Raw genomic sequence first — 23556 nt, forward strand, 5'->3', positions numbered from 1 at the left:
GAGAAAGTAATATGATTGCCTCTGGCAGCTGGGAACAATTCCCTGGTTGTCGTTGTTAAATGCCATTGAGTCAGTAACGAATCATAGAGACCATATGCAGAGTTTCTGAGGAATGGAACTGCCAACCTTGTAGTTAGCAGTCTGTGCTTATCCTACAGTGCTACGCCATGACTCCCAGGTGGTGGTTATATTCTGTGGAGTTGGTTCTGACCCCTAGCAACCCTGTATAGTGTTTCTGAGGTTGTAAATCTTTACCGGGGCAGAAAGCCTCGTATTTTCCCTGCAGAACCACTGGTAGTTTCGAACTGATGACCTTGAGTTAGCAGCCCACTACACTACCAGAGCTCCTTATCCTACAGTGCGACACCAGGCTCCCTGGTTGTTGTTGTTAGGTGCTGTCGAGTTAGTACCGACCCACAGCGACCTTATGCACAACAGAACGAAACACTGCCCAATCCTGTGCTAACCTCAAGTAGGCAAAGTAAAATAATTTTTACTGCAAATGACATAGTCTCTCAAACGAAGGGACCGAACTATCATATGAACCATCTTTTGCCAAAATTTGTTTCTCTCTCTGAGTGAATAACAATGCTTTTGGCCACTATGAAGCCGTCATTATTCTGCAGACTGTACAGTCACACAGGATAGGTAAATACATTGATTGCTCTTATTACCCAGCTCCCACTGTCCAACAAACACTCCTGGCTCCCCACACCTTCTGCTAGAATGCCAATCATGGGGGAAAGAGAAACAAACAAACAAAACTCCTTTGCCTGTTCTAACCTTCTCAGTTTTCTTTACTCCATGTTTAAGAACACGCCTGAATCAGTGTTAAAGTAAAGCTAACAATGTAGCCATCAAATCATCCTTAAGTCTTGAAGAACTGAAGTTTTTAGCTGCTTACTATGTAGATTTTGAGAAAACAAGATCAAATATAACGACAACGTTAAGAGGAAAGGAAAACATAGTTGCTGATGGTCATCCTGGACGTCAACTTTGACTAGCACTGGGAGTTAGGCTGGGGAGGGAGAGCGGGGACAGATTATAAAATATTTTTTAGATCAAGCAAATGAGTTTGTAATAAATGAAAAAGGGTTTTGTGAGCAATAAAGAAGTGTGATGGAAACATCATTTCAGAAGATTCTTGTGCCAGCAAGGGCAGAGTATACTAAAGAAGAGGGAGGGATTAAAAACAAACAAAAACAGGTGGGAAACTGTTATAATGATTTGGTTTGAAGTGATGGGGGCCTTGGGCTACGCTGTCCACAGAAAATAACCAAGGAGGAACAAGAAACCTGAACAAGAAGAAATAAAAGATCTGTGTAATTGACCGTATGGTGTGAAATGCTGACTCTAAGCTGTCTAGGCTGGGAGACCAGAAACTCTGCGTGTTGCTGACAGTACTGAAGTGCTGAGACGCTGGGGTCAGAGTTGTAAGCCTGTAGGTAAATTCCATTTCTGCAAAAGCATAAAGAGCATGACATATCAACTGAAAATGGGAAGAGAAGAAGAGTTTCCAGGAAGAGCCTGGGAAAAAGAATTTATGAGAGCTAGAAGAACTCCCAGAATGTCATACTGTCACTGAAAACCTAAAAGGATAGGGGCAGGAAAGGAAAGAAAGATGAATTGAAAAGGGAAACCCCAAAAGGAAGTGAGAAGCGTGCTGTTACACTGAAAGGATTACAGTCAATGTCACAAAACCAAATGTGTCCTCACTATTGAAAGGAAACCAAATGTGCTCTGTAACCTTTCACCCAAAGTAGAATCAAAAGCTAACGACCACCTCCCCCAAACAAACAAACAAAACACACACACACAAACTGGAAGGATAGAATTTCATGACTGTGTTAAGTGATCGGTTCATTTATTCATTCATTTAATTTGTTCAAGCAAGTATTTAGTGAATGCATACTATGTGCAGCTGCCACTTGTCTGTCAGTTTGTCACACTCTGGTAGCTTGTGTGTTGCTGTCATGCTGGAAGTTACGTCACTAGTATTTTAAATACCAGAAGATTATACCCGTGGTGGATAGGTTTCACCTGAGCTTCCAGACTAAGACAAACTAGGAAGGAGAAGGGGCAGACTATTCTGAATGCATAGTCACTAAAATTCTTATGAACAGTAGTGGAACAGTCAGATAGCATTAGAATATTGAATACTGAAACAAGATGAATAGCCCCAGAATATTATTAGATACAGTGCCAGAAGATGAGTCCCTCAAGCTGAGAGGCACTCAAAATATGACTGTGTTAGAGCTGCCTCCTCAAAGTAGAGCTGAGTGTGATAATGCAAATGGAGTAAACTTTCGGGACATTCATTTGCTGATGGGGCAAAACTCAAAATAAGGAGAAAAAGCTGTGCACATATATTAATAATCAGAACATGGAATATACAAAGTATGAATCTAGGAAAATAAGTTGTGAAAAATAAAATGGAATGGATAAAGATTGATATCCTAGGCATTAGCGAGCTCAAATGAACTGGTATTGGCCATTTTGAATTTGACAATCCTGGTTTACTATGGCAGAAATGACAAACTGAAGAGGAATGGTGTCACATTCATCATCAAAAATAACATTTTGAGATCTATCTTGAAGAATAAAACTACCTGTGATAGGATAAAATATACGCCTACAAGGAAGAGCAGTTAATACCACTATTATCCAAATTTATGAACCAAGTACTAAAGCCAGTGAGGATGAAATTGAAGAATTCTACCCATTTCTTCTATCCGAAATTGATCAAACAAGCAATAAAGATGTAGTGATAATAACTGGTGATTGGAATGCAAAGGTTGGAAACAAAGAGGAAGGATCAGTAGTTGAAAATATGGCCATGGTGACAGAAATGATGCTGGAGATCACATGACAGAATTTTGCAAGACCAATGACTGACTTATTCATTGCAAAGACCTTGGTTAAACAACACAGACCACATGGAATATACAAAAATCAAATTGACTACATTGGTGGAAAGAGACGGTGGAAAAGTTTCAAAACAAGGCCTGTGGCAGACTGTGGAACAGACCACCAATTGCTCATATGCAGAGACCATCAGTTACTCATATGCAGATTCAGGCTGAAGCTGAAGAAAATTAAAACAAGTCCATGAGAACCCAAATTTTACTTTGAACAGATCCAATTTAAATTAAGAAATTATCTCAGAACAGATTTGATGCATTAGACAATAATGACTGAAGATCACAGGAGTTGTGGGATGACATCAAGAACTTCCCACAGGAAGAAAGCAAAAGGTCATTAAGAAGACAAGAAAGAAAGAAAAGACCAACATGGATGTCAGAAGAGACTCTGAAATGTGCTTTTCAGCATAGTGATGCTTAAGAGAAGAAATGAAAGAGTAAAAGAGCTGAAAAGAAAATTTCAAAGGGAAGCATAAGAAGACAAAGCATTATAAAGTATTATAATGAAATGTGCTAAAACTTTCCCCAAAGGGTACACGCTCAGTATTTTTCAAGCTGAAAGAACTGAAGAAAAACTTCAAGCCTCAACTTGTGATATTGAAAGATTCTATGGGCAAAGACGAAGACAGAAGAAACACACAGTATCACTATACCAAAAAGAAATGGTTGATGTTCACCCATTTCAAGGGACAGCATATGATCACAAGATGCAAGAATACTTAAGGAAGAAGTCCAAGGTGCACTGAAGGCACTGGCAAACACAAGGCTCTGAGAAATGATGAAATACAAATTGAAATCTTTCAACAAACTGATGCAGCACTCAACTATGCCAAGAAATCTGGAAGACAGCTACCCAACTGAGTGATTAGAAGAAACACATATTTGTGTTCATTCCAAAGAGAGGTGACCCAACAGTGGAAATCATCCAACAATATAATTGATAACACATGCAAGTAAAGTTTTGTTAAAGATAATCCCAAAACGGCTACAACAGGACATTGATTGGAAACTGCCAAAGTTTCAAGCTGGATTCATGTGAGGACGTGGAAAGGGGGGTGGTGGTGGATATAATTGTTGATAGAAGATGAATCTTGGCTGAAAGCAGACAATACCAGAAAAATGTTTACCTGTTCTTTATTGACTATGTAAAGGCTTTCGACTATAGATCAAGACAAGCTATGGATAACACTATGCAGAATAAGTATTCTGGAACACTTAATTGTGCTCACGAGGAACCTATACATAGATAAGAGGCAGTTGTTCAAACAGAACAAAAGAACACTGAATGATTTAAAAACAGGAAACGTATGCCAATGTTGAATTCTTTCACTATACTTAATCAATATGTATATTGAGCAAATAATCGGAGAAGCTGGATTATATGAAGAAGAATGTGGCATTAAGATTGGAGGACAACTCATTAACAGCTTGTGATATACAGATGTTACAAACTTGATTGCTGAAAGTGAAGAATATTTAAAATACTTACTGATTAAGATCAAACATCACAGGCTTCAGTATGGGTTGCACCTCGATTAAAGAAAACAAAAATCCTCACCACTAGACCAACTGAGAAGTATGAGTATTCCAGAACACTTAATTGTACTTCTGAGAAATCTGTACTTGGAACAAGAGGCAGTTGTTCGAACAGAGCATGGGAACACTGAATGTTTTAAAATTGGGAAAGGTGTGAGACAGGGTTGTGTTCTTTCACCATACTTGTTTAATTTGTATGCTGAGCAAATAAAAGAAGCTGGGTTCTATGAAGAAAAACGTGGCATCAGGATTGGTGGAAGACTCATTAACAACCTGCGATATGAAGATGATACAACCTTGCTTGCTGAAAGTGAAGAACACTTGAAACATATACTATGGATTACATCTCAATGTTAAGAAAACAAAAATCCTCACCACTGGACCAATAAACAGCATTCTTATCAATGGAGAAGAGATTGAAGTTGTCGAGGACTTCATTCTTCTTGGGTCAACTGTCAACACTCGCGGAATCAGCGGTCAAGAGATCAGACAACGTATTGCACTGGGCAAATCTGCTGCCCAGGAACTTTTTAAAGTACTGAAGAGCAGAGATGTCAGCTTGAAGACTAAGGTACGCCTGACCCAAGCCATGGTATTTTCAATAACCTCATATGGATGCGAAAGCTGGACAGTGAATAAGGAAGATTGTAGAAGAATTGATGCCTTTGAGTTGTGGTGTTGGAGGAGAATACTGAAAATGCCATGGACTGCCAAAAGAACCAATAGATCTGTTTTGGAAGAAGTACAACCAGAGTGCTCCATGGAGGCCAAGATGGCTAAGCTTCATCTCTCCTACTTTGGACACGTTGTCCGGAGAGTACAGTCACTGGAGAAGGATGTCATGCTGGGTAAGGTGGAGGGTCAGAGAAAAAGAGGAAGACCCCCAACAAGATGGATCAGCCAGGTGGCATCATTGATGGTGTCAAGTGTGGCAGTGGTAGTGAGGTTGGCCCAGGATTGGACATTGTTTCATTCTGCTATGCATGGGGTCACTATGAGTCAGTTCCGACTCGATGGCACCTGACAACAACAACAACAACAACTAGACCAATAAATAACATCATGATAATTGGAGAAAAGAATCAAGTAGTCAAAGACTTTATTTTGCTTGGATCCACTATCAACACTCACGGAAGTAGCAATCAAGAGAAATAAGATGGTGTATTGCATTAGACAAACTTGCTGCACAAGATCTCTTTAAAATGTTATAGAGCAAAGATGTCAGTTTGAGGACTAAAGTATGCCTGACCCTAGCTATGGTATTTTCAATAGCCTCAGATGCATGTGCAAGTTGGATACTGAATAAGGAAGACTTTGGTATTGGAGGAGCATATTAAAATTACAAAGGACTTCTAGGAGAACACAAAATCTGTGCTAGAAGAAATACAGCCAGAATGCTCCTTCACAGCAAGGATGATGAGAGTTTGTCTCTTATATTTTGGACATATTATCAGGAGGGACCAGCACCTGGAGAAGGACATCATGCTTGCTAACATGAAGGGTCAGCATAAAAAGAAGACGACCCCTACCACATGGATTGGCACATGGGCTTAAGCACAACAAGGATTGTGAAGCTAGCGCAGGACTAGACAGTGGTTCGTTTTGTTGGGCATAAGTTCACTATGAGTCGGGGAAGACTAGACACCACTTCATAATAAATCATGTGCAAACATGCTGGGCAAATAGCAGTGAACAAAATAGACAAATGAGACAGAGAATAAGACAACAGATTTAAAAAAATTAAAATGGAAAATGTAACAAAAGCAAAATAATCCAAAGTAGAGGATGTAGATGATATTTAAGTTAGGAATGACAGGAAGGCCTTTCTAAGTAGGTGACATTTGAACAGAGACCTAAATGTAATGAGAGACTGATTCTTTTTTTTTTTTTAATCAATTACAGTTAAATATAAATCTGATGGTCTACTCTAAATCTGAATGTAAAACTAATGATATGCTCAGTAAATATTCACTCAGTTCACAATAAAAAGCTTCAAAAAAAAAAAAACAATGTATGCATCAGACAAATTCTGAACTATGGTTTAAAACTTCAAAGATGGTGGTTGTAGAGTCAATTTCCTATTCATAGCGACCCTGTATAGGGTTCCTGAGGCTATCAATCTTAAGGGGAACAGAAAGCTACAGCTACCAGAGCTCCTACAGAGATGATAAGTTTAGAGAAGTCTTGTCAAAACGAAAATGTTTTCAAAGGTAGCAGCAGTTGCTGTTATCCTAAATTTTTTTGTGTGTAAGTCTTTATTGTGAATTGAGTGACAGTTTACATAGAACATCGGTTTTACACTCATCACTTCATGCAATGATTACAATCCCCTCCGTGCATCACTATTCAATAGTATTTACATCTATTCCCTCTATTTTTTGGGTTTTTTTTGGATGTACACAATAACACTCCAGAATATATAATTATTTAAACAATGAAAGAGCACATTCTGCAAGCCTGCCTACTGGCTATCAGCACATAAGCCTTGAGAAATCCTTTTTTTCCCCTCAAGGTTTTATTGTGAATTGAGTGATAGCTTACATGGGAGAAAATCGGTTTTACACTCATTTTTTCATTGTAATGATTACAAGAGAGATCGATTCTTTTGACCATTTAGGAGAGAGTATTCCAGATGAAAGGAACAGCAAGTACAAAATCCTTGAGGTGGTGGAATGCTTAAGTATTAGCACAAGCAGAGAGACCAGTTTGGAAGAAGAGTATCAGTATCCAGAATTAAGATCAAAGCAGTAGCCAGAGACCATATCCTAGAAGGCCTGTAAAACACTGTTTGGGTTTTATTTTTAGTGGTCAGGGAAGTCATTGGAAGGTTGAGAGCAAGGTATGGTTGAGGACATGATTTCAGACAAATGCAGTAGATCAGCTGAGGGAAAGGAGGCATGAGAAGCAATTATTCTGCAAGAAGGAACTCACCAGATACGTTCCAGAGCACTTTCTGCACAGTGCTATGGCAGAAAGTGACAGAAGGGGTGGATCAGTGGTAGGTGAACCATTTGAAAACTTAGGCCATGAAAGGGAAAAGAGGTGGGAAAGATGATTAAGAATAAGAGGATGAGGAGAAGATCTTTCAAAAGAAAAGAGCTGAGCGAGTCTGAAGATGAGGAAAATAGCTAGTTTTTTGTTGTTTTTTTTAGGGCCATATTTCATCAAATACTTTATATTCTAGCTTAAGCTCAGACTGGCCCCAAGGAGAGTAGGTGGGTCTGTGTTTATCCACTACCTGTTTGTAACAATGCTGTTGCTTCCACTTTCCCAGTCGCCTGGGGCCGATGTTCTTAGGAGCTTGTTTTTACTTGTGTCTAGTGGAACTAGTAGGTTGACCATGAGGTTTGCGAAATGAATGGCTTGACTGAAGACAGTGCTTTCCTCACGCTGCACCAGCTCCTTCTGGGTTGATTTGCTCAGAGTAGGCCAAAGACGGAGTTGCTCGGCTGCTAAGTCCATTGCTGTCTTTTCCTGAAACTGGTCCTCGGGAAGCTTATCCTAAAAAAAACAACAAAGCCAAAGGAGAACATGAAGCACTTTACATGAGCTTATAAAACATGAAAAATGGGTTTGGTTTCTTCTGTGAAACAGCTATTACCAGCAGAAAATGAAAACATATAAACAAAACATAACAACAAAACTAAAGCCAGTCTTCTTTCTAGATCCATCAGGCCATGAGTGAAACCACGTGACAGATCTACAAAAGCAGTAACAAAGCACATATAAATTTGTTTTTCATGTCTAACATTTCATTATCTCTGTGGGTTCCATCCCTTTCAAGTTACCAGTTACAATTGTTGATAGAAAGTTCCTATAAATGCTCACATCGGAATATTCCAGTAGCATTTAACAAAGATAATTTGATATATTTTTCCTTCTGTTTTGTAGGAGACAATGGAATAACCAAGTCACAAAAAATATAGCTAGATTTTTTGTAAATGTGGGAGTCAAGCATTAGTCCACATGGATATGTAGGTGATGATAGGAATTTTAAGAGTTGTTTTAGTGTGTTCAAAGGTTAAACAATAAAGCATCCCACACCTGCATAGTCCTTTATAGCTTGTGGAGTGCTGATGCATCAGTGGACTCATTTATATTGAACTTCGGGCTAGGGAGGATAAAGGAGGATACAGAAGCAGCACCATACATTTGCTCTACAAATACTTCCGAAGTATACCAATGCCAGTATCATTGTCGAGCAGATTCCAACTCATAGCGACCCTACAGTACAAAATAGAATTATTGTGTCTGGATATTGTGACTGGATCACATCATCAGGTCTTTCCTCCTGCAGAGCTGCTGGTGGCCTTGAGCCGTCAACTTTCCAGTAACTATTGTGCCACCAACATTACAGCTGCCTAAGAAACTATCAAAAGCACCCCACTAGCCCAAATATTTTTAGAGTAATAACCCCAAACTATAATGATTTCAAACTAATAGTCTCTGCATTTGCTACAAGTTGTGCTGCAGGACAATGCACTGGATCAAAAGGTCAGTTTGAATTGTAAGGGTCAACAGTTCACACCCACCAGTCATTCCTGGGGCAGGGTCACTATGAATTGGAAGTGACTCAATGGAACTTAATAACAAAACAACCCCTTACCCAAGTGCATTTGGTGCTTTGAAATTAAAACATTAAGTTTTCAGTTATATTAAGCACACAATTCACAATAACAGTACACAATGACAGTTTGGAACATGAGATGTTAGTGCTATTTGCTATTAAGGTTTTAGTTCTTATCATACTCATAACATTTTTGTTGTTGTTGTTAGGTGCCATCGAGTCGGTACCTACTCATAGTGACCTTACATACAGCAGAACGAAATACTGCCCGATCCCGGGGCCAACCTCACTACTGTTACCACGCTTTAGTCCATCGATGCTGCCACTAGGCCAATCCATCTCATTGGGGGTCTTCCTCTCCTTCTCTGACCCTCCACCTTACCAAACATGATATCCTTCTCCAGTGACCGTTCCCTCCTGACAACATGTCTGAAGTATGAGAGATGAAGTTTGGCCATCTTGGTCTCCAAGGAGCACTCTGGCTGCACTTCTTTTAAAGTGTTGAAGAGCAAAGACGTCAGCTTGAGGACTAAGGTGCGCCTGACCCAAACCATGGTGTTTTCAATAACCTCATATGCATGCGAAAGCTGGACAGTGAATAAGGAAGACCGTAGAAGAATTGATGCTTTTGAGGTATGGTATTGGAGGAGAATAATGAAAGTGCCATGGGCTGCCAAAAGAACCAATAGAGCCGTTTTGGAAGAGGCTCAGCCAGAATAACATTCTAGTAAAGTCTAAAATTCCATGAAGTATTTGAATACTATATGGCAGTTTCTGTTATATATTTCGGTTCATTTATCTCACACACGGCCAATTTAAATGGAGGGCAATGGTAAGAATCTGCAGCAATGTATTAGCTTAGCATGTGAAAATAAAAATAGTTCTGAAATGAATCAATTTTGATAGCCGATCTTCAGGGCTGACATTAAGGTCAATTCAGGAGAATGATAATTTCTAATATTTATTATTTACTTTGTGTTAGGTGAAACCCTGGTGATACAGTGATTAAGGTGCTCAAGGGCTAACTAAAAGGTCAGCCAGAAAACCCAACAGCTGCTCTGAGGGAGAAAGATGTACCAATCTAGGTTTGTAAAAATGACAGTCTTGGAAACTCTACTAGGGAGTTTGACTTTGTCCTATGGGGTTGCTATGAGTCAGAATCAACTTGTCCGTAGTGGGTATGTGTCAGGTACTCTCTACATGTATTTGACATTGGAATCTTTAAACAATCACATCTAATATTTTGCCGGAGTGCCAGTGGCACTGCAGAATTAGAAATGGACTGCTAACCAATAAGTCAGTAGTTGAAACCCACCAATGGCTCTGCAAGAGAAAGATGAGGCTTTCTGCTGGGAAAAGATTTAGAGATTCGGAAGCCCTGTCTGGCTCTGTGAGTTGGGGCCGACTTAATGGCATAACAGTCACTTTTACTGTGTGAGAGGTAACACGACCAGATAGCTAGTAAATAATATTTTAAAATTTCATATTTCAAATCATTCTCCCACATGAAAAATTATTTTGCTTACATGATGATAAAATATGTAGAAACATACTGAAAGTTACTAAAAGAAAACCTAGATTTTATAGCTGTCATATTCTTTTAGTGTTGTTATTGTTAAGTGCCGTCAAGTCGATTCTGACCCTTAGCGGCCCCGTATAGGGTTTCTGAGATAGTAAATCTTTATGGAAGCAGAAAGCCTCATCTTTCTCTCGGAGAACAGCTGTTAGTTTCAAACTGCTGACACTGAGGTTCGCAGCTTGATTGGTAACCACTATGCTACCAGAACTCCTTTGTTGTTGTTAGATGCCATCAAATCTGTACTAACTCTATGCACACCTCTGTGCACAACAGAAAGAAACACTGCCCAATCCTGGGCCAAACTCACAATTGGACTCCACGCTTGAGTCCATTGATGCTGCCACTTTGCCAATCCATCTTTCTGGGGGTCTTCCTTTTTTTCTCTGACCCTCCACCTTACCAAACGTGATATCCTTCACCTGCAACTGGTCCCTCCTGACAATATGTCCAAAGTATGAGAGACGAAGTTTGGCCATTCTGGCCTCCAAGGAGCATTCTGGCTGCACTTCTTCCAACACAGATTTGTTGGTTCTTTTGGCAGCCCATGGCACTTTCAATATTCTCCTCCGACACTGTAACTCAAATGCATCAATTTTTCTACGGTCTTCCTTATTCACTGTGCAGCTTTCACATGCATTTAAGGATATTGAAAATACCACGGCTTGGGTCAAGTACACCTTAGTCTTCAAGCTGACATCTTTGCTCTTCAACGCTTTAAAAAGATCTTGTGCAGCAGATTTGCCTAATGCAATACATCCTTTGATTTCTTGACTACTGCTTCCATGAGTGTTGATAGTTGATCCAAGAAGAATGAAGTCCTTGAAAACTTCAATCTTTTCTCCACTAGTAAGAATGTTGTTTATTGGTCCAGTGGTGAGGATTTTTGGTTTCTTTACATTGAGATGTAATCCATACCGAAGGCTGTGCTCTTTGATCTTCAGCAGTAAATATTTTAAAGTCTTCTTCACTTTGAGCAAGCAAGGTTGTATCATCTGCATATCGCAGGTTGTTAATGAGTCTTCCTCCAATCCCCAGGCCATATTTTTCTTCATATAACTCAGCTTCTTGGATTATTTGCTCAGCATACAGACTGAATAAGTATGGTAAAAGAATACAACCTTGTCGCACATCTATCTTAATTTTAAACCATTCAGTGTTCCCATGTTCTGTTCAAACAACTGCTTCTTGGTCCAGGTACAGATTCCTCAAGAGCAGAATTAAGTGTTCCGGAATACTCTTCCTTTGCAATGTTGTCCATAGCTTGTCATGATCCACACAATCGAAAGCCTTTGTGTAATCAATAAAGCACAGGTATTTCTCTGGTATTCTCTGCTTTCAGCCAAGATCCATCGGACATCAGCACTGATATTCCTTGTTCCACGGCCTCTTCTAAATCTGGCTTGAACCTCTGGAAGTTCTCTGTCAATGTATGCTTGCAGACGTTTCTGTATTACCTTCAGTAAAACTTTACTTGCATGGGATATCAAAGATATTGTCAGATGATTTCTGCATTCCGTTGGATCACCTCTCTTTGGAATGGGGACAAATATGGATCTCTTCCAATCATTGGCCAGATAGTTGTCTTCCAAATTACTTGGTAGAGAGAGTGAGTGTTTGCTTCCAGTGCTGACTCACTTTCTTGAAAGATTTCAATTTTTATTCCATTAATTCCTGGTGCCTTGTTCTTAGCCAATTCTTTCAATACACCTTGGACTTGATCATATGCTACCCCTTGAAACGGCTGAACATCAACCATTTTCTTTTGGTACAGTACTCTGTGTATTCCTTCCATCTTCTTTTGATGTTTTCTGCATCATTCAATAATTTGCACAGAGAATCCTTTAATAACAAAAGCTGAGGCTTGAATTTTTTCTTTAGTTCCCCCAGCTTAAGAAATGCGAGTGTGTTTTTCCTTTTTGTTTTTCTGACTCCAGATCTTTGCACATTTTGTTATAATATTTGGCTTTATCTTCTTGAGCTGATCTTCGAAATTTTCTGTTCAGCTCTTGGACCTCCTCATTTCGTCCATTTGCTTTGGCATCTCTATGCTGGAGACCAAGTTTCAGTGTCTCTTCTGACATCCATTTTGACCTTTTCCTTTCTTGTCTTCTTAATGACTTTTTGCTTTCTTTCTATATGATGTTCTTGATGTCATCCCACAACTCTTCTGGTCTTCGGTCTTTAGTGTTTAATGTATTAAATCTGTTCTTTAGATGATCTCTAAATTCAGATGGGATATATTCAAGGTCATATTTTGGCACTCATGGACTTGTTTTCATTTTCTTCAGTTTCAGTTTGAATTTGCCGATGAGTAATTGATGGTTTGTTCCACAATCTGCCCCTGGCCTTGTTTTCACTGATGATATGGAGCTTTCCCATTGTCTCTTTCCACAGATGTAGTCAATTTGATTTTTTTTTTTTTTAAGGTTTTTATTGTGGATTGAGTGAAAGTTTTCAGGGCACATCATTGGTTTCACATTCAAACATTCATATACCTTGTTTCATTACATTGATTATAATCCCCTCCACATACCATCAGTTAACAGAGTTTCTCTATATCCTCTTTAGCTTTTTTTGGGGGGGGGGGAAACTTTGCCTTTTTGGAATTTACAGTCTCGGCTTTTAGGGAAGGTTTTTACATTTATCTGTGGGTATCCAGGGCTCATGTATCAATTTGATTTTTATGCATTCATCTGGTGAGGTCTATGTGTATTGTCATCTCTTATGCTGTCTAAGGAAAGTATTTGAAATGAACAAATCACCGATTTTGCAGAATTCTATCATGCGTTCTCCAGCATCATTTCTATAACCAAGGTCATATTTTCCAACTACTGATCCTTCCTCTTTGCTCCCAACCTTTACATTCCAATCACCAGTAATGATCAATACATCTTGATTGCATGTTTGATTGATTTCATATTGAAGAAGTTGGTTGAATTCTTCTATTTCATCCTCACTGGCTTTAGTGGTTGGTGCATAAATTTGAATAATAGTGGTATTAACTGGGCTTCCCTGTAGGCTCAAGGATATTATCCTATCACAGACAGTGTTGTACTGCATAGCTGATCTGGATATGTTCTTTTTGACAATGAATGCAACACCATTCCTCTTCAATTTGTCATTCCCAGCATAGTAAACCATGTGGTTGTCAGATTCAAAATGACCTTACAGCTCACTAATGCCTCATATCATAAACATGTTGGTGTTTATATGTTCCATTTTTTCTTTGACAATTTCTAATTTTCCTAGATTCATAATTCATACATTCCATGTTCTGATTATTAATGGATGTTTACAGCGGTTTCTCTTTATTTTGAGTTGTTCCCCATTAGCAAATGAAGGTCCTGTGGGCTTTTCTCCCTTGGGCTTTACTCCATACGTGTCATCATGGTCAACTCTACTTTGAGGAGATAGCTCTTCTTCAGTCGCATTTTGATTGTCTTCCAACCTGAGGGGCTCATTTTCTGGCACTATATCTGACACTGTTTTTCTGCTATTCATAAGGTTTTCAGTGACTAAATATTCGGAAGTAGTTCATCACTACTTCTTCCTAGTCTGTCTTCATCTGGAAACTCATCTGAAACCTGTCCATCACGGGTGACCCTGCTGGTATTTAAAATACTGGTGGCATAACTTCCAGAATCACAGCAACTCACAAGCTACCACAGTATGACAAACTGACAGACCAGAGCTCCTTGGTGATAGTGGTGGTTATGTGCCATGGAGTCGGTTCCGACTCATAGCAACCCTGTACAGGGTTACCGAGGCTGTAAATCTTTCTGGGAGCAGAAAGCCTCATCTTTTTCCCAAGGAACAGCTGGTAGAGCTCTGTGGGAGTACTGAATTTGACATTTAGAGTAATGTATCCTAATGGGACATTTATTCAAATATGTTAATGACAGAGACAAATACCTATGATTTCAGGTTTTTTCTTTCTGCACAATTTTGTAAAATTATTTCCACTGAATTTCTATTTATGAAAAGACAATAAAACAATTCTAACATTAAAAGGGAGTCCTGTTTGTGGTGCTGTAGGATAAACACTGAACTGTTAACCACAAAATCATTATTTCAAACCTGCCAACCACTCCTCAGAAACCCTGTATATGATCGCTGGAATCGGAACCTACTCAACAGCACATAGCAACAACAACAACAAAGTGCTAGAAACTATATTAAGAAATTATTGTGGAAAAATGTAATGACAGACATCAACAAAAGAAAAAAGCTTGCCACAGGGCTCCCTAAGGTATATCCTAAATAAACTGGTAGGAAATAACTAGATTCTTTTTTGCCCTGAGGATATACATGTTGTCGTTAAGCACCACCGAGAAGGTTCTGACCCATAATAACCTGTATAGTGTTTCCAAGGAGCAGCTGGTGGGTTTGAACCACTGATTTTATGGCTACAGCGCCAAAGCAGGACTCCCAATCTGTATGAGGACTTCTTAAAGGCAGAATCCTAATTCCACATAAATATCTTTCTTCTCTTACCTTTTGTTTTAGATGTGAGGCATGATTGTCTTCCTTGGCTGAAAGATATAGGGAGCGAACCTGTTCCTGAGCAGCATTGTAGAAGGTTGTCTCCCAGAATTGCTGATTTGTCCAAATGGGGTGGTCCTGTACACAGGTATAAGCAAACTGGCTGACTCCAGGGGCAAGTTTCTGTGAAAACAAACAATATTCATCACCATGGGGCTGACAGACTTATTATAGTTCTGAAAAGTCACAAAGGACAGTTAATGGCAGATATGATCAAAGGATTTCTCTAAAGGTTTTGCAGTTAGCAACTTACTCATTTTTATAACTGGTAATGTTGGGTTTGCTATCAAATCCCTTATGGTATCAGTTAACTTTAATGAAATGGTCATAACAACATCTAAAAACATAGAAGTTGCAACATGAATTAGAGAATTTATGAAAGTTCTTAGCACAGCACTGGGCACAGAATAGGTACTATAGTTGTTGCTGCTCCTAGGTGCCACTGAGTCGATACCAACTCATAGTGACCCAGTGCACAACACCTCACACTCATTGTTACGCCGGAGCCCACTGCTATTGCTACTACGCCAATCCATCTCGTTGGAAGTCTTCCCCTTTTTCTCCAACCCTCCATTTACAAAACATAATATCCTTCTCCAGGGACTGGTCTCTCTTGATATTAAGTCCAAAGTATGAGAGCCACTCTGGCCATCCTGGCTTCCAAGGAGCATTCTGTCTGTAATTCTTCCAATACAGATCTGTTTGTTCTTTTGGTAGTTCATGGTACTTTTACTATTCTCAAACACCATAACTCAAAAGCATCAATTCTTCTATGGTCTTCCTTATTCACTGTCCAACATTCATATGCATATTAGGTTACTGAAAATGCTTGGATCAGGCACACCTTAGTCCTCAAACTGACATTTTTGCTCCTCAACACTTTGAAGAGGTCTGCTCAGTAGATTTGCCTAATGCAATATGTTGTTTGATTTCTTGATTACTGCTTCCATTAAGTGCTGATGGTTGATCTGGGCAAAATGAAGTCTTTGACAACTTCAATCTTTTTTCCATGTATATTGGATGTTGTTTATTGGTCCAGTGGTGAGGATTTTTTTCTTTACATTGAGTTGTAATCATACTGAAGAATGTGGTCTTTGATCTTCAACAGTACATATTGTAAATCCTCTTCACTTTCAGCAAGCAAGGTTATACATTTGCATATCACAGGTTATTAATGAGTCTTCCTCCAATCCCGATACCATGTTTTTCTTCATAGAACACAGCTTCTCAGATTATTTGCTCAGCATACAGTTCGGATGAGCATGGTGAAAGATTTCAACCCAGGCACACACCCTTCATAATTTTAAAACATTTGGTGTTCCCCTGTTCTGTTTAAACAACTGCCTTTTAGTCTACGTACAAGTTCCTCATGAGTATACTTAAGTGTTGCAGAATACTCATTCTTTGCAATGTTGTCCATAGTTTGTCATGATCCACACAATCCAAAGTCTTTGCATAGTCAATAAAGCACAGGTAAATATCTTTCTGGTAGTCTCTGCTTTCAGTCAAGATCCATCTGACATCAGCAATGCTATCTCTCTTTCCATGTTCGCATCTGAATCCGTCAATGTATGGTTGAAGCCGTTTTTGTATCATCTTTAGCAAAATACAGATATACACGTTACAGAGTTGGTTGTTGCTGCTGCTGTTGTTGGTAAGTGCTATCAAGTCAGTTCCGACCCATAGCAACTCTGTATAGGGCTTCCGAGCCGTCGTGGGTAGTTTTGAGCCGTCAACCTTGTGGTTCACACTCACCTTGTGGTCCAGTGTATTATTTTGTAGCACCACACCAGACCATTAAGGCCTATAATGAAATCCATCACAATGTAAACACCAAATACAAATGCCTGTCTGCTCATATAAGACAGAGCTGTGGGGAGTCAGGAACAAAATGTGTATGGTTCTGTGAACACAAAAGCAGAAGCCACACGGTGTATCACATGGTACTTTTACACTCTATATAAAGATACTTGAAAGTTGGGTTGTACTCTCCCCACTGCCCCCAAAGTGCTTTGAGAAGTAGCAGTTACTTCAGCAGCAGTGCACAGGCCTATTTTGAAAGGGGATTTTCAAGGCATGAATTTCAAGTAAGATAAAAATGTAATTTTTAATGGCCTTTCCCATTAGCATACTTAGAGTCCATATCAACTCTTAAAAATGCAGTAATCATCACTGATAAGGGGAAATGAGGGGAAAACAGCAATGAAGCTGCAAGCTAAGCCCTAAAATGTTCAATAGATTCCTGTGAACCTGGGTGGAGACCTGGTTGGCCAGCAGCGTGTCAAGACCTGGGGACTCTTGGGCCCAGAGTCAGTGACATAGCCACAGAGGACTAGAGTGGAGAGTGATGCGTCCAGCTGATAAGAAGAGAGGGCATATGCACAAGAAGATAATATCTTCTGCACTTGCAGATAATACCCACCTGACCTAGCTTCAATGACTGGATGATCAGAGCTCAACCAAAAGGAGAAAGAAGAGGGAAAAAAGAGTAATCTGATACAATTTGATGAACTTGACCTACACCTATGGATGTAGTAGCTCAAAAGAAGGAACAAATCCTTACAGCAAGGATCAGTCCCACCCCCTCCATACACAGAGTAGATAGGGATGGGCAACTTGGAAGTTGGCTACTCAAAATGGGGGTGCTACAAAGGCAAGAAGTGACTGGCTTACAAGCTTTCAAGAAGGAACCTAGATCCAGAGGGCGTGAAGAACGGTAGACTCTCCGCTGAGTAGTATCCAATCTGTCTAGGCAGGGCTGATGAAATGAAATGCAGATGGGTCTCTTGTAATACAATAGGGAGTAATTGTTATCAGGACTGTTTGTGAGGGTTGGAAATGTAAAGGTAGATGTTTTGTAGCAAGCAGAGGAGTTATTAACTTTTCAGCCTAGGAGTAGAGGTCCCTGGGACCATCAAGGGAGAAGAGCAGAGAGCGGGACCCTACCCAGAGAAGCAGTGATGCCTGAGATGGAGGCGGAGTCAATGACGTGGAGAGATGGAGCAGTTGGGGACTTTAGACACAGAGAGGGAGAGAGGGACTGTGTGCTAATGACCAGGTGGGGGTGGGGGCAGGCTTGTAGTGTATACCCTTTGGTTGGTTGATGATGCATGGGGGGGCGGGCGGGGATTATAACCATAGCAATGAAACAATATACGATAGGATGAATGTAAAACTAATGTTTCCCATGTAAAGTATCACATAATTCACAATAAAACATTAAAAACAAACAAACAAAAAATAAAAAACACAGTGACAACAACCCAAAGATTTAGGCCCTCCAGTTTGTGTTAGGTGAGAATTTATAGGGTGAAGTAATTATAGAACAAATACTTTTGATGACTAGACAGTCATAATGGTTATGGAATCTTATATGTGCATAAGAAATAATTCTCAAATGCTTCTATCATTATTATTATTATTTTGCCAAACATAAAATTTGCCTCCTTTCTGTGTGGTTTCCTGCAAGAGTTTCCTCACTGCAAGGATGCAAGTGCAAGGCCATTGCATGGATGGACAGGTGTGTCCTCAGGACCAGCAGAGGGCAGTAACTCCTTATTCTGCCTGAACTCCATCCATCAAGGCTTGAGATTATGATTAGCTGATATCAGGGGCTGCTGGCCCCATGACAACCACATGCATAATGGAACAAAATGCTGCCTGGCCCTGTGCCATCTCCATAAGTGGTTGTAGATTGAATGATTGTAATTCACAGGGTTTTTATTGCCTAGTTTTTGGATGGATATCACCAGATTTTTCTTCCTAGTCTATTTTAGTCTGGAAGTTCTTTTGAAATCTATTCAGCATCATAGCAACACATAATCGATAGACAAATGTGATAGGCAATGCAAAAATGGCGCTTTAGAGTCTGACTGGGCTAGAGAGTGAGAAGTAAGGTGGATACTGTGTCTTCACTGTATATTTGAGAGACCCTTTAAAGGAACTCTGGTGGTGCAGTGGTTAAGCACTTGGCTGCTAACTGGTGAAAGATAAGAGGTTTGTACACACCAGCTAGCTGCTTCTCAGGAGAAAGATGTACGAGTCTGCTTCCGAAAAGATGTACAGCCTTGGACGGTAACACTCTGGACCTGCTCTACTCTGTCCTGTACGGTCACTAGAAATCAGAATCGACTCAGTGGCAGTGGGATTGGCTTTGGTATAAAGCAAATCTCATGTGTCAGTTTGTTGTACTGTGGTATCTTGCATGTTGCTGTGATGCTGGACGCTATGCTACTGGTGTTGAAATTGTCAAGGATTTCATTTTACTTGGATACACAATAAAAATCCAAACCAAACCCATTTTTGTGGAGTCAATTTCAACTTGTGGTGACCTCATATGTCACAGTAGAACTGCTCTGCGGGGGTTTCAAGGCTGGAAATCTTTAGGGAACAGACTGCTTCTTATTTCTCCCTCGGAGCAGCTAGTAAATTCAAACTGCTGACCTTTTGGTTAGCATCCCAATGTTTAACACATTGTGCTACCAGAGCTCCTGATCCATAATCAATGCCCATAGAAGCAGCAGTCAAGAAAACAAATGACATACGGCATTGGGCAAAGATGTCACTTTTATGACTATGGTGTGCCTGACCCAAGTCCTGGTGTTTTCAATTGCCTTATATGAATTAGGAGTCCTGGTATGGCGCTATAGGATAAGCACTGGATCACAAGGTCTCTTTGAACCACAAGGTCAGCAGTTCAAACTCACCAACAGTTCCCTGGAAACCCTTGTGGTGCTGTGGGTTAGTGTACTGAACTACAAGGTTGGTTTAAATCCCAAGGTCAGCGGTTCAAGCTCACCAGCTGCTCCTCAGAAATCCTATACAGGGTCGTTATGTGTCAGAACCGACTAGATGGTGCTTAACAACAACAACAACAACAACAACAAACTTGAATAGACTCAAGGGCACTGAACAACAACATACGCATTTGAAAGCTGGACAATGAATTAGGTAGACTAAAGAAGAGCGGATGCATTTGAAATCTGGTGTTAGCAGAGAATGTTGTATATACAGTGAACTGCCAGAAGAAAGAACAGCCAGGATGCACCTTAAATGACGATGATGAGATCTCATCTTATCTACTGTGGGCAAGTTATCAGGAGGGACCAGCCCCTGGGGCAGGACATCATGCTTGATAAAGTAGAAGGTTAGCAAAATGATGGATTAAGACAGTGACTGTAACAAAGGGCTCAAACAAAGCCACAGTTGTGAGGATGGCACAGGACTGGACAGTGTTTTGTTGTGCAGAGTGTCGCTATAACTCAGGCAAGATTCAGCAGAATCTCACAACAATAGCATAAAGGAAATACATTTACCCAAGGTCACACAAGTTGGACAGAAGAGAAAGGAGCCAAAATAAAGTTTTCCATTATTCTATATTGCTTCTGTAAGATACAAAAATTGAGATATTTCACAAAACAAAACTATAAGTATCAACAGAAAGATGTAATGAGACTTTATTTATTTATTTTTTTAGGATTTCAGATTTAGTATATTTTATGATTGTCACAACAGACTCAATCTACTCTGAGTGTGAGATAGGGAATACTGTTATTAAATTACACCTTTCTCTTACCCATCAATTCTAACAAGATTTATATTTCATAATAATTCTTAGGATACTGTACTAAAGAAACAATTGATATTTTGTCATGCAATTTTATGAGATGCTTAAGAATGTGTTCATTTCCTTCCTGATCTGGAAGAAATAGACCTGAGAGAACTAGATTAAGCAATGTCATTCATTTTCCATAAAGTTTTAAAAGAAAACCCAGCATGGGACAGGACATGAAGAATAAACTCACAGGGCTCACCAACAAGCAGGTTAGACTCAAATCCAAATAAATGGATACAACTCACCTAAGAGATGAGTTGGTCAAAGGAAAGGTTAAAGGAAAGGAGCCTGTTAAAGGTCTGACTTGTTAGACATCTTTGCACTCTAGGCCCAAAGCTCCAATTAGGAAGCTCATAGGAAAACTAGATTTTAGGAGAGAAAGCAAACTGGCAGGACTGATATCATAAACATATAAAGTCTTTTAAAGAATAATGTAGAATGTAGCGATTCACTGTATCTGCTGGAGGATTTCCTATCCAGTCCTGCTCTTTAGAACACAAGTGCAACTCACTGCACAGTTCAAGGACAACCTGAGAGATAAAATCAGTCTTAGAAGAAATACAATTGGAATGTTCCTTACATACGGACGAGGAAGAAACTTTGATGCACTTATTGTGGATGTGTCCTCAGTAGGGACCAACTGCTAGAAAAGGACGTAATTGGTTGTTGCATCAGTGCCATCAAGTCAATTTAGACTCATATAGTGACACCATGTTATAGAGCAAAACTGCCTCATAGAATTTTCTTGGCTGTAATGTTTATGGAAGCAGATTGTCAGGTCATTCTCCCACAGAGTCTCTGGGTGGGTTAGAACCACTGACTTATTGGTTAGCTGCTGAGTGCTTAACTGTTGGTGTCACCAAGGTTTATGCTGGTAAAGTAGATCACCAATGAAATGTAGATGTATTAATACAATAGCTACAAACAACAGGTTAAGACACACCAAAGGAGCTCTGGTAGCACAAGTCGAGCTGCTAACCTCAAGGTCAGCAGTTGGAAACTACTAGCCGTTCTGCGGGAGAAAGATGAGGCTTTCTGCTCCTGTAAAGATTTCCAGCCTCAGAAACCCTGTGCAGGGTTGCTATGAGTCAGACCCGATTCCATGACACATAACCACCACCATCATGCAGATGGCACAGAGTTGGGCAATACTTCATCCTGTTATACCTAAGGTGGCCATGAGTCGGAGTCATGGCCTGACCAACTCCAGATACTAAGTCACTTTAAGAATATATTTCAGAGCATAATTAACCTTTGAGCAATGTGGAGGTTTATGGTGATGACCTCCTGTGCAGATGAAAATCCAAGTACAAGTAACAGTTGACCCTTTAACACCACAGATTTCAGTCCACTTATATACACATTTTTTCCCTGTTGCTGTTGTAACGAGCTCAAGTGTGGTACCTGCTTAAAACACTATGTGCTCATCAAAATAGCAAGAAAAAATAGGTATGTGGGCTGGTGCAGTTCTGCATTGTTCAAGGGTGAACTATATTTTCTGATCAACTTTGGAAATGCTTAGTCTTGATAGAAGAACAAAAGTAAAGTGCTGTTACATGCTTTCGAGTCAGTTCCAACTCATAGCAACCCAGTGTAAGGTTTTCTGAGAAGCAGCTGGTAGGTTTGAACTGTCAGCCTTGTGGTTAGTAGTCTAGTGCTTTTCCTAAGCCCCACACCAGGACTCCAAAAGTAAAATAGAGGGAAAAAATCCGTAAACCTGCTTTATCAAATCTCAACCATATTGACCTTTGTTCATTTCTTCTGTCTTTCTCCTGAAGAAGCAGATGTACACCATTAAAGACATGATTGAAAGTTAGTGTGTTCATCTTCTTCATTCCATTTTTATTCTATCCTAGACGTAACAACTATTCTAAATTAGGTATATGCACGCCACTATCATTTTTATACTTTTATATCATATATCCATAAATGATATACAGAATTATATTGCAGGTTTTATCTTTCATTGAGGCTTTTCAAAGCAAACAATTCATGTTTCATGCTTGTACGATATTTAACTAAACTATGTAATTAATTAGGACAAAACACAACTGGTTCTGTAAACCTAAAAGTCTGCTAATAGGGACAAGAGACAGTGACCTAAAAACGAATTGTTTAGGATACTGATAGAACCATTGGCGAAATGAAGCTTGATTATGATCATCTACTACAGTTTTTCCTGTTCTACTACCTGATGCTCTGAACTGAAATAGTGCTCAGATTTAGAAGGGTCTAAACTTTGACTGTTAGAAGGTCTAGGCACATAGTTTCTGTACAAGATATAGGTTCATTCCGCTGAACTAGGATGTATTCATTTAATGTGCCAGTCTCTGCAAGTCTGAAAGATTCAGAGTCTTTAAACTAATGATTCCCTGCCTTAAATAGGTTAGAAAATATTAAGAGATGAGAGGATGATTCCATTTTCCTTCCTTTGTGGTCCAGAAATTAATAGAAGTAAAAGACAAGTTTGTTGTCTAGTCTTTTGCCTGAGTTGGTATTTAAAAAGAAAGCAAGACATAGTCCAAATTCCTGTTTTTCCCATCTTCTTTTAGCTGTTTTTTAAAATAATTTTTTATAGTTTTTGTAAAGGGTATCATCTTGTGCTTCATTCTGCAATTGGTTCTTCACCCGGTATGTTACTAGACTTTTTCAGATAATAATAATAGGTATAACTGAACTATACTGAGCTCTTGTTGTATATATTTATCAATTCAGTAATCCTCATGACATGTTTAGCAAGCCATTGAAATAGGACTATTATATGTCTTAAAGGTGAGGAAATGGGGCCACAGAAAAG

At 39.5% G+C, this 23556-nt stretch overlaps 1 protein-coding gene across 2 annotated transcripts in view; it reads right to left on the minus strand.

Annotated features, from left to right (window-relative positions):
* Positions 1 to 23556, minus strand: part of SBF2 (SET binding factor 2) — a 552380-nt gene that overhangs the window by 123087 nt on the left and 405737 nt on the right. For both annotated transcript variants that reach the window (XM_006873002.1, XM_006873003.1), the window contains exons 18-19: positions 15098 to 15268; positions 7696 to 7958 (exon numbers count right to left, since the gene is read on the minus strand). In XM_006873002.1, coding sequence (XP_006873064.1) covers positions 7696 to 7958; positions 15098 to 15268 — 434 coding nt within the window. The remainder of the gene's footprint in view (positions 1 to 7695; positions 7959 to 15097; positions 15269 to 23556) is intronic.

Source organism: Chrysochloris asiatica, unplaced genomic scaffold (assembly GCF_000296735.1).
Source record: "Chrysochloris asiatica unplaced genomic scaffold, ChrAsi1.0 scaffold00219, whole genome shotgun sequence".
In the NCBI taxonomy this organism is placed as follows: domain Eukaryota; kingdom Metazoa; phylum Chordata; class Mammalia; order Afrosoricida; family Chrysochloridae; genus Chrysochloris; species Chrysochloris asiatica.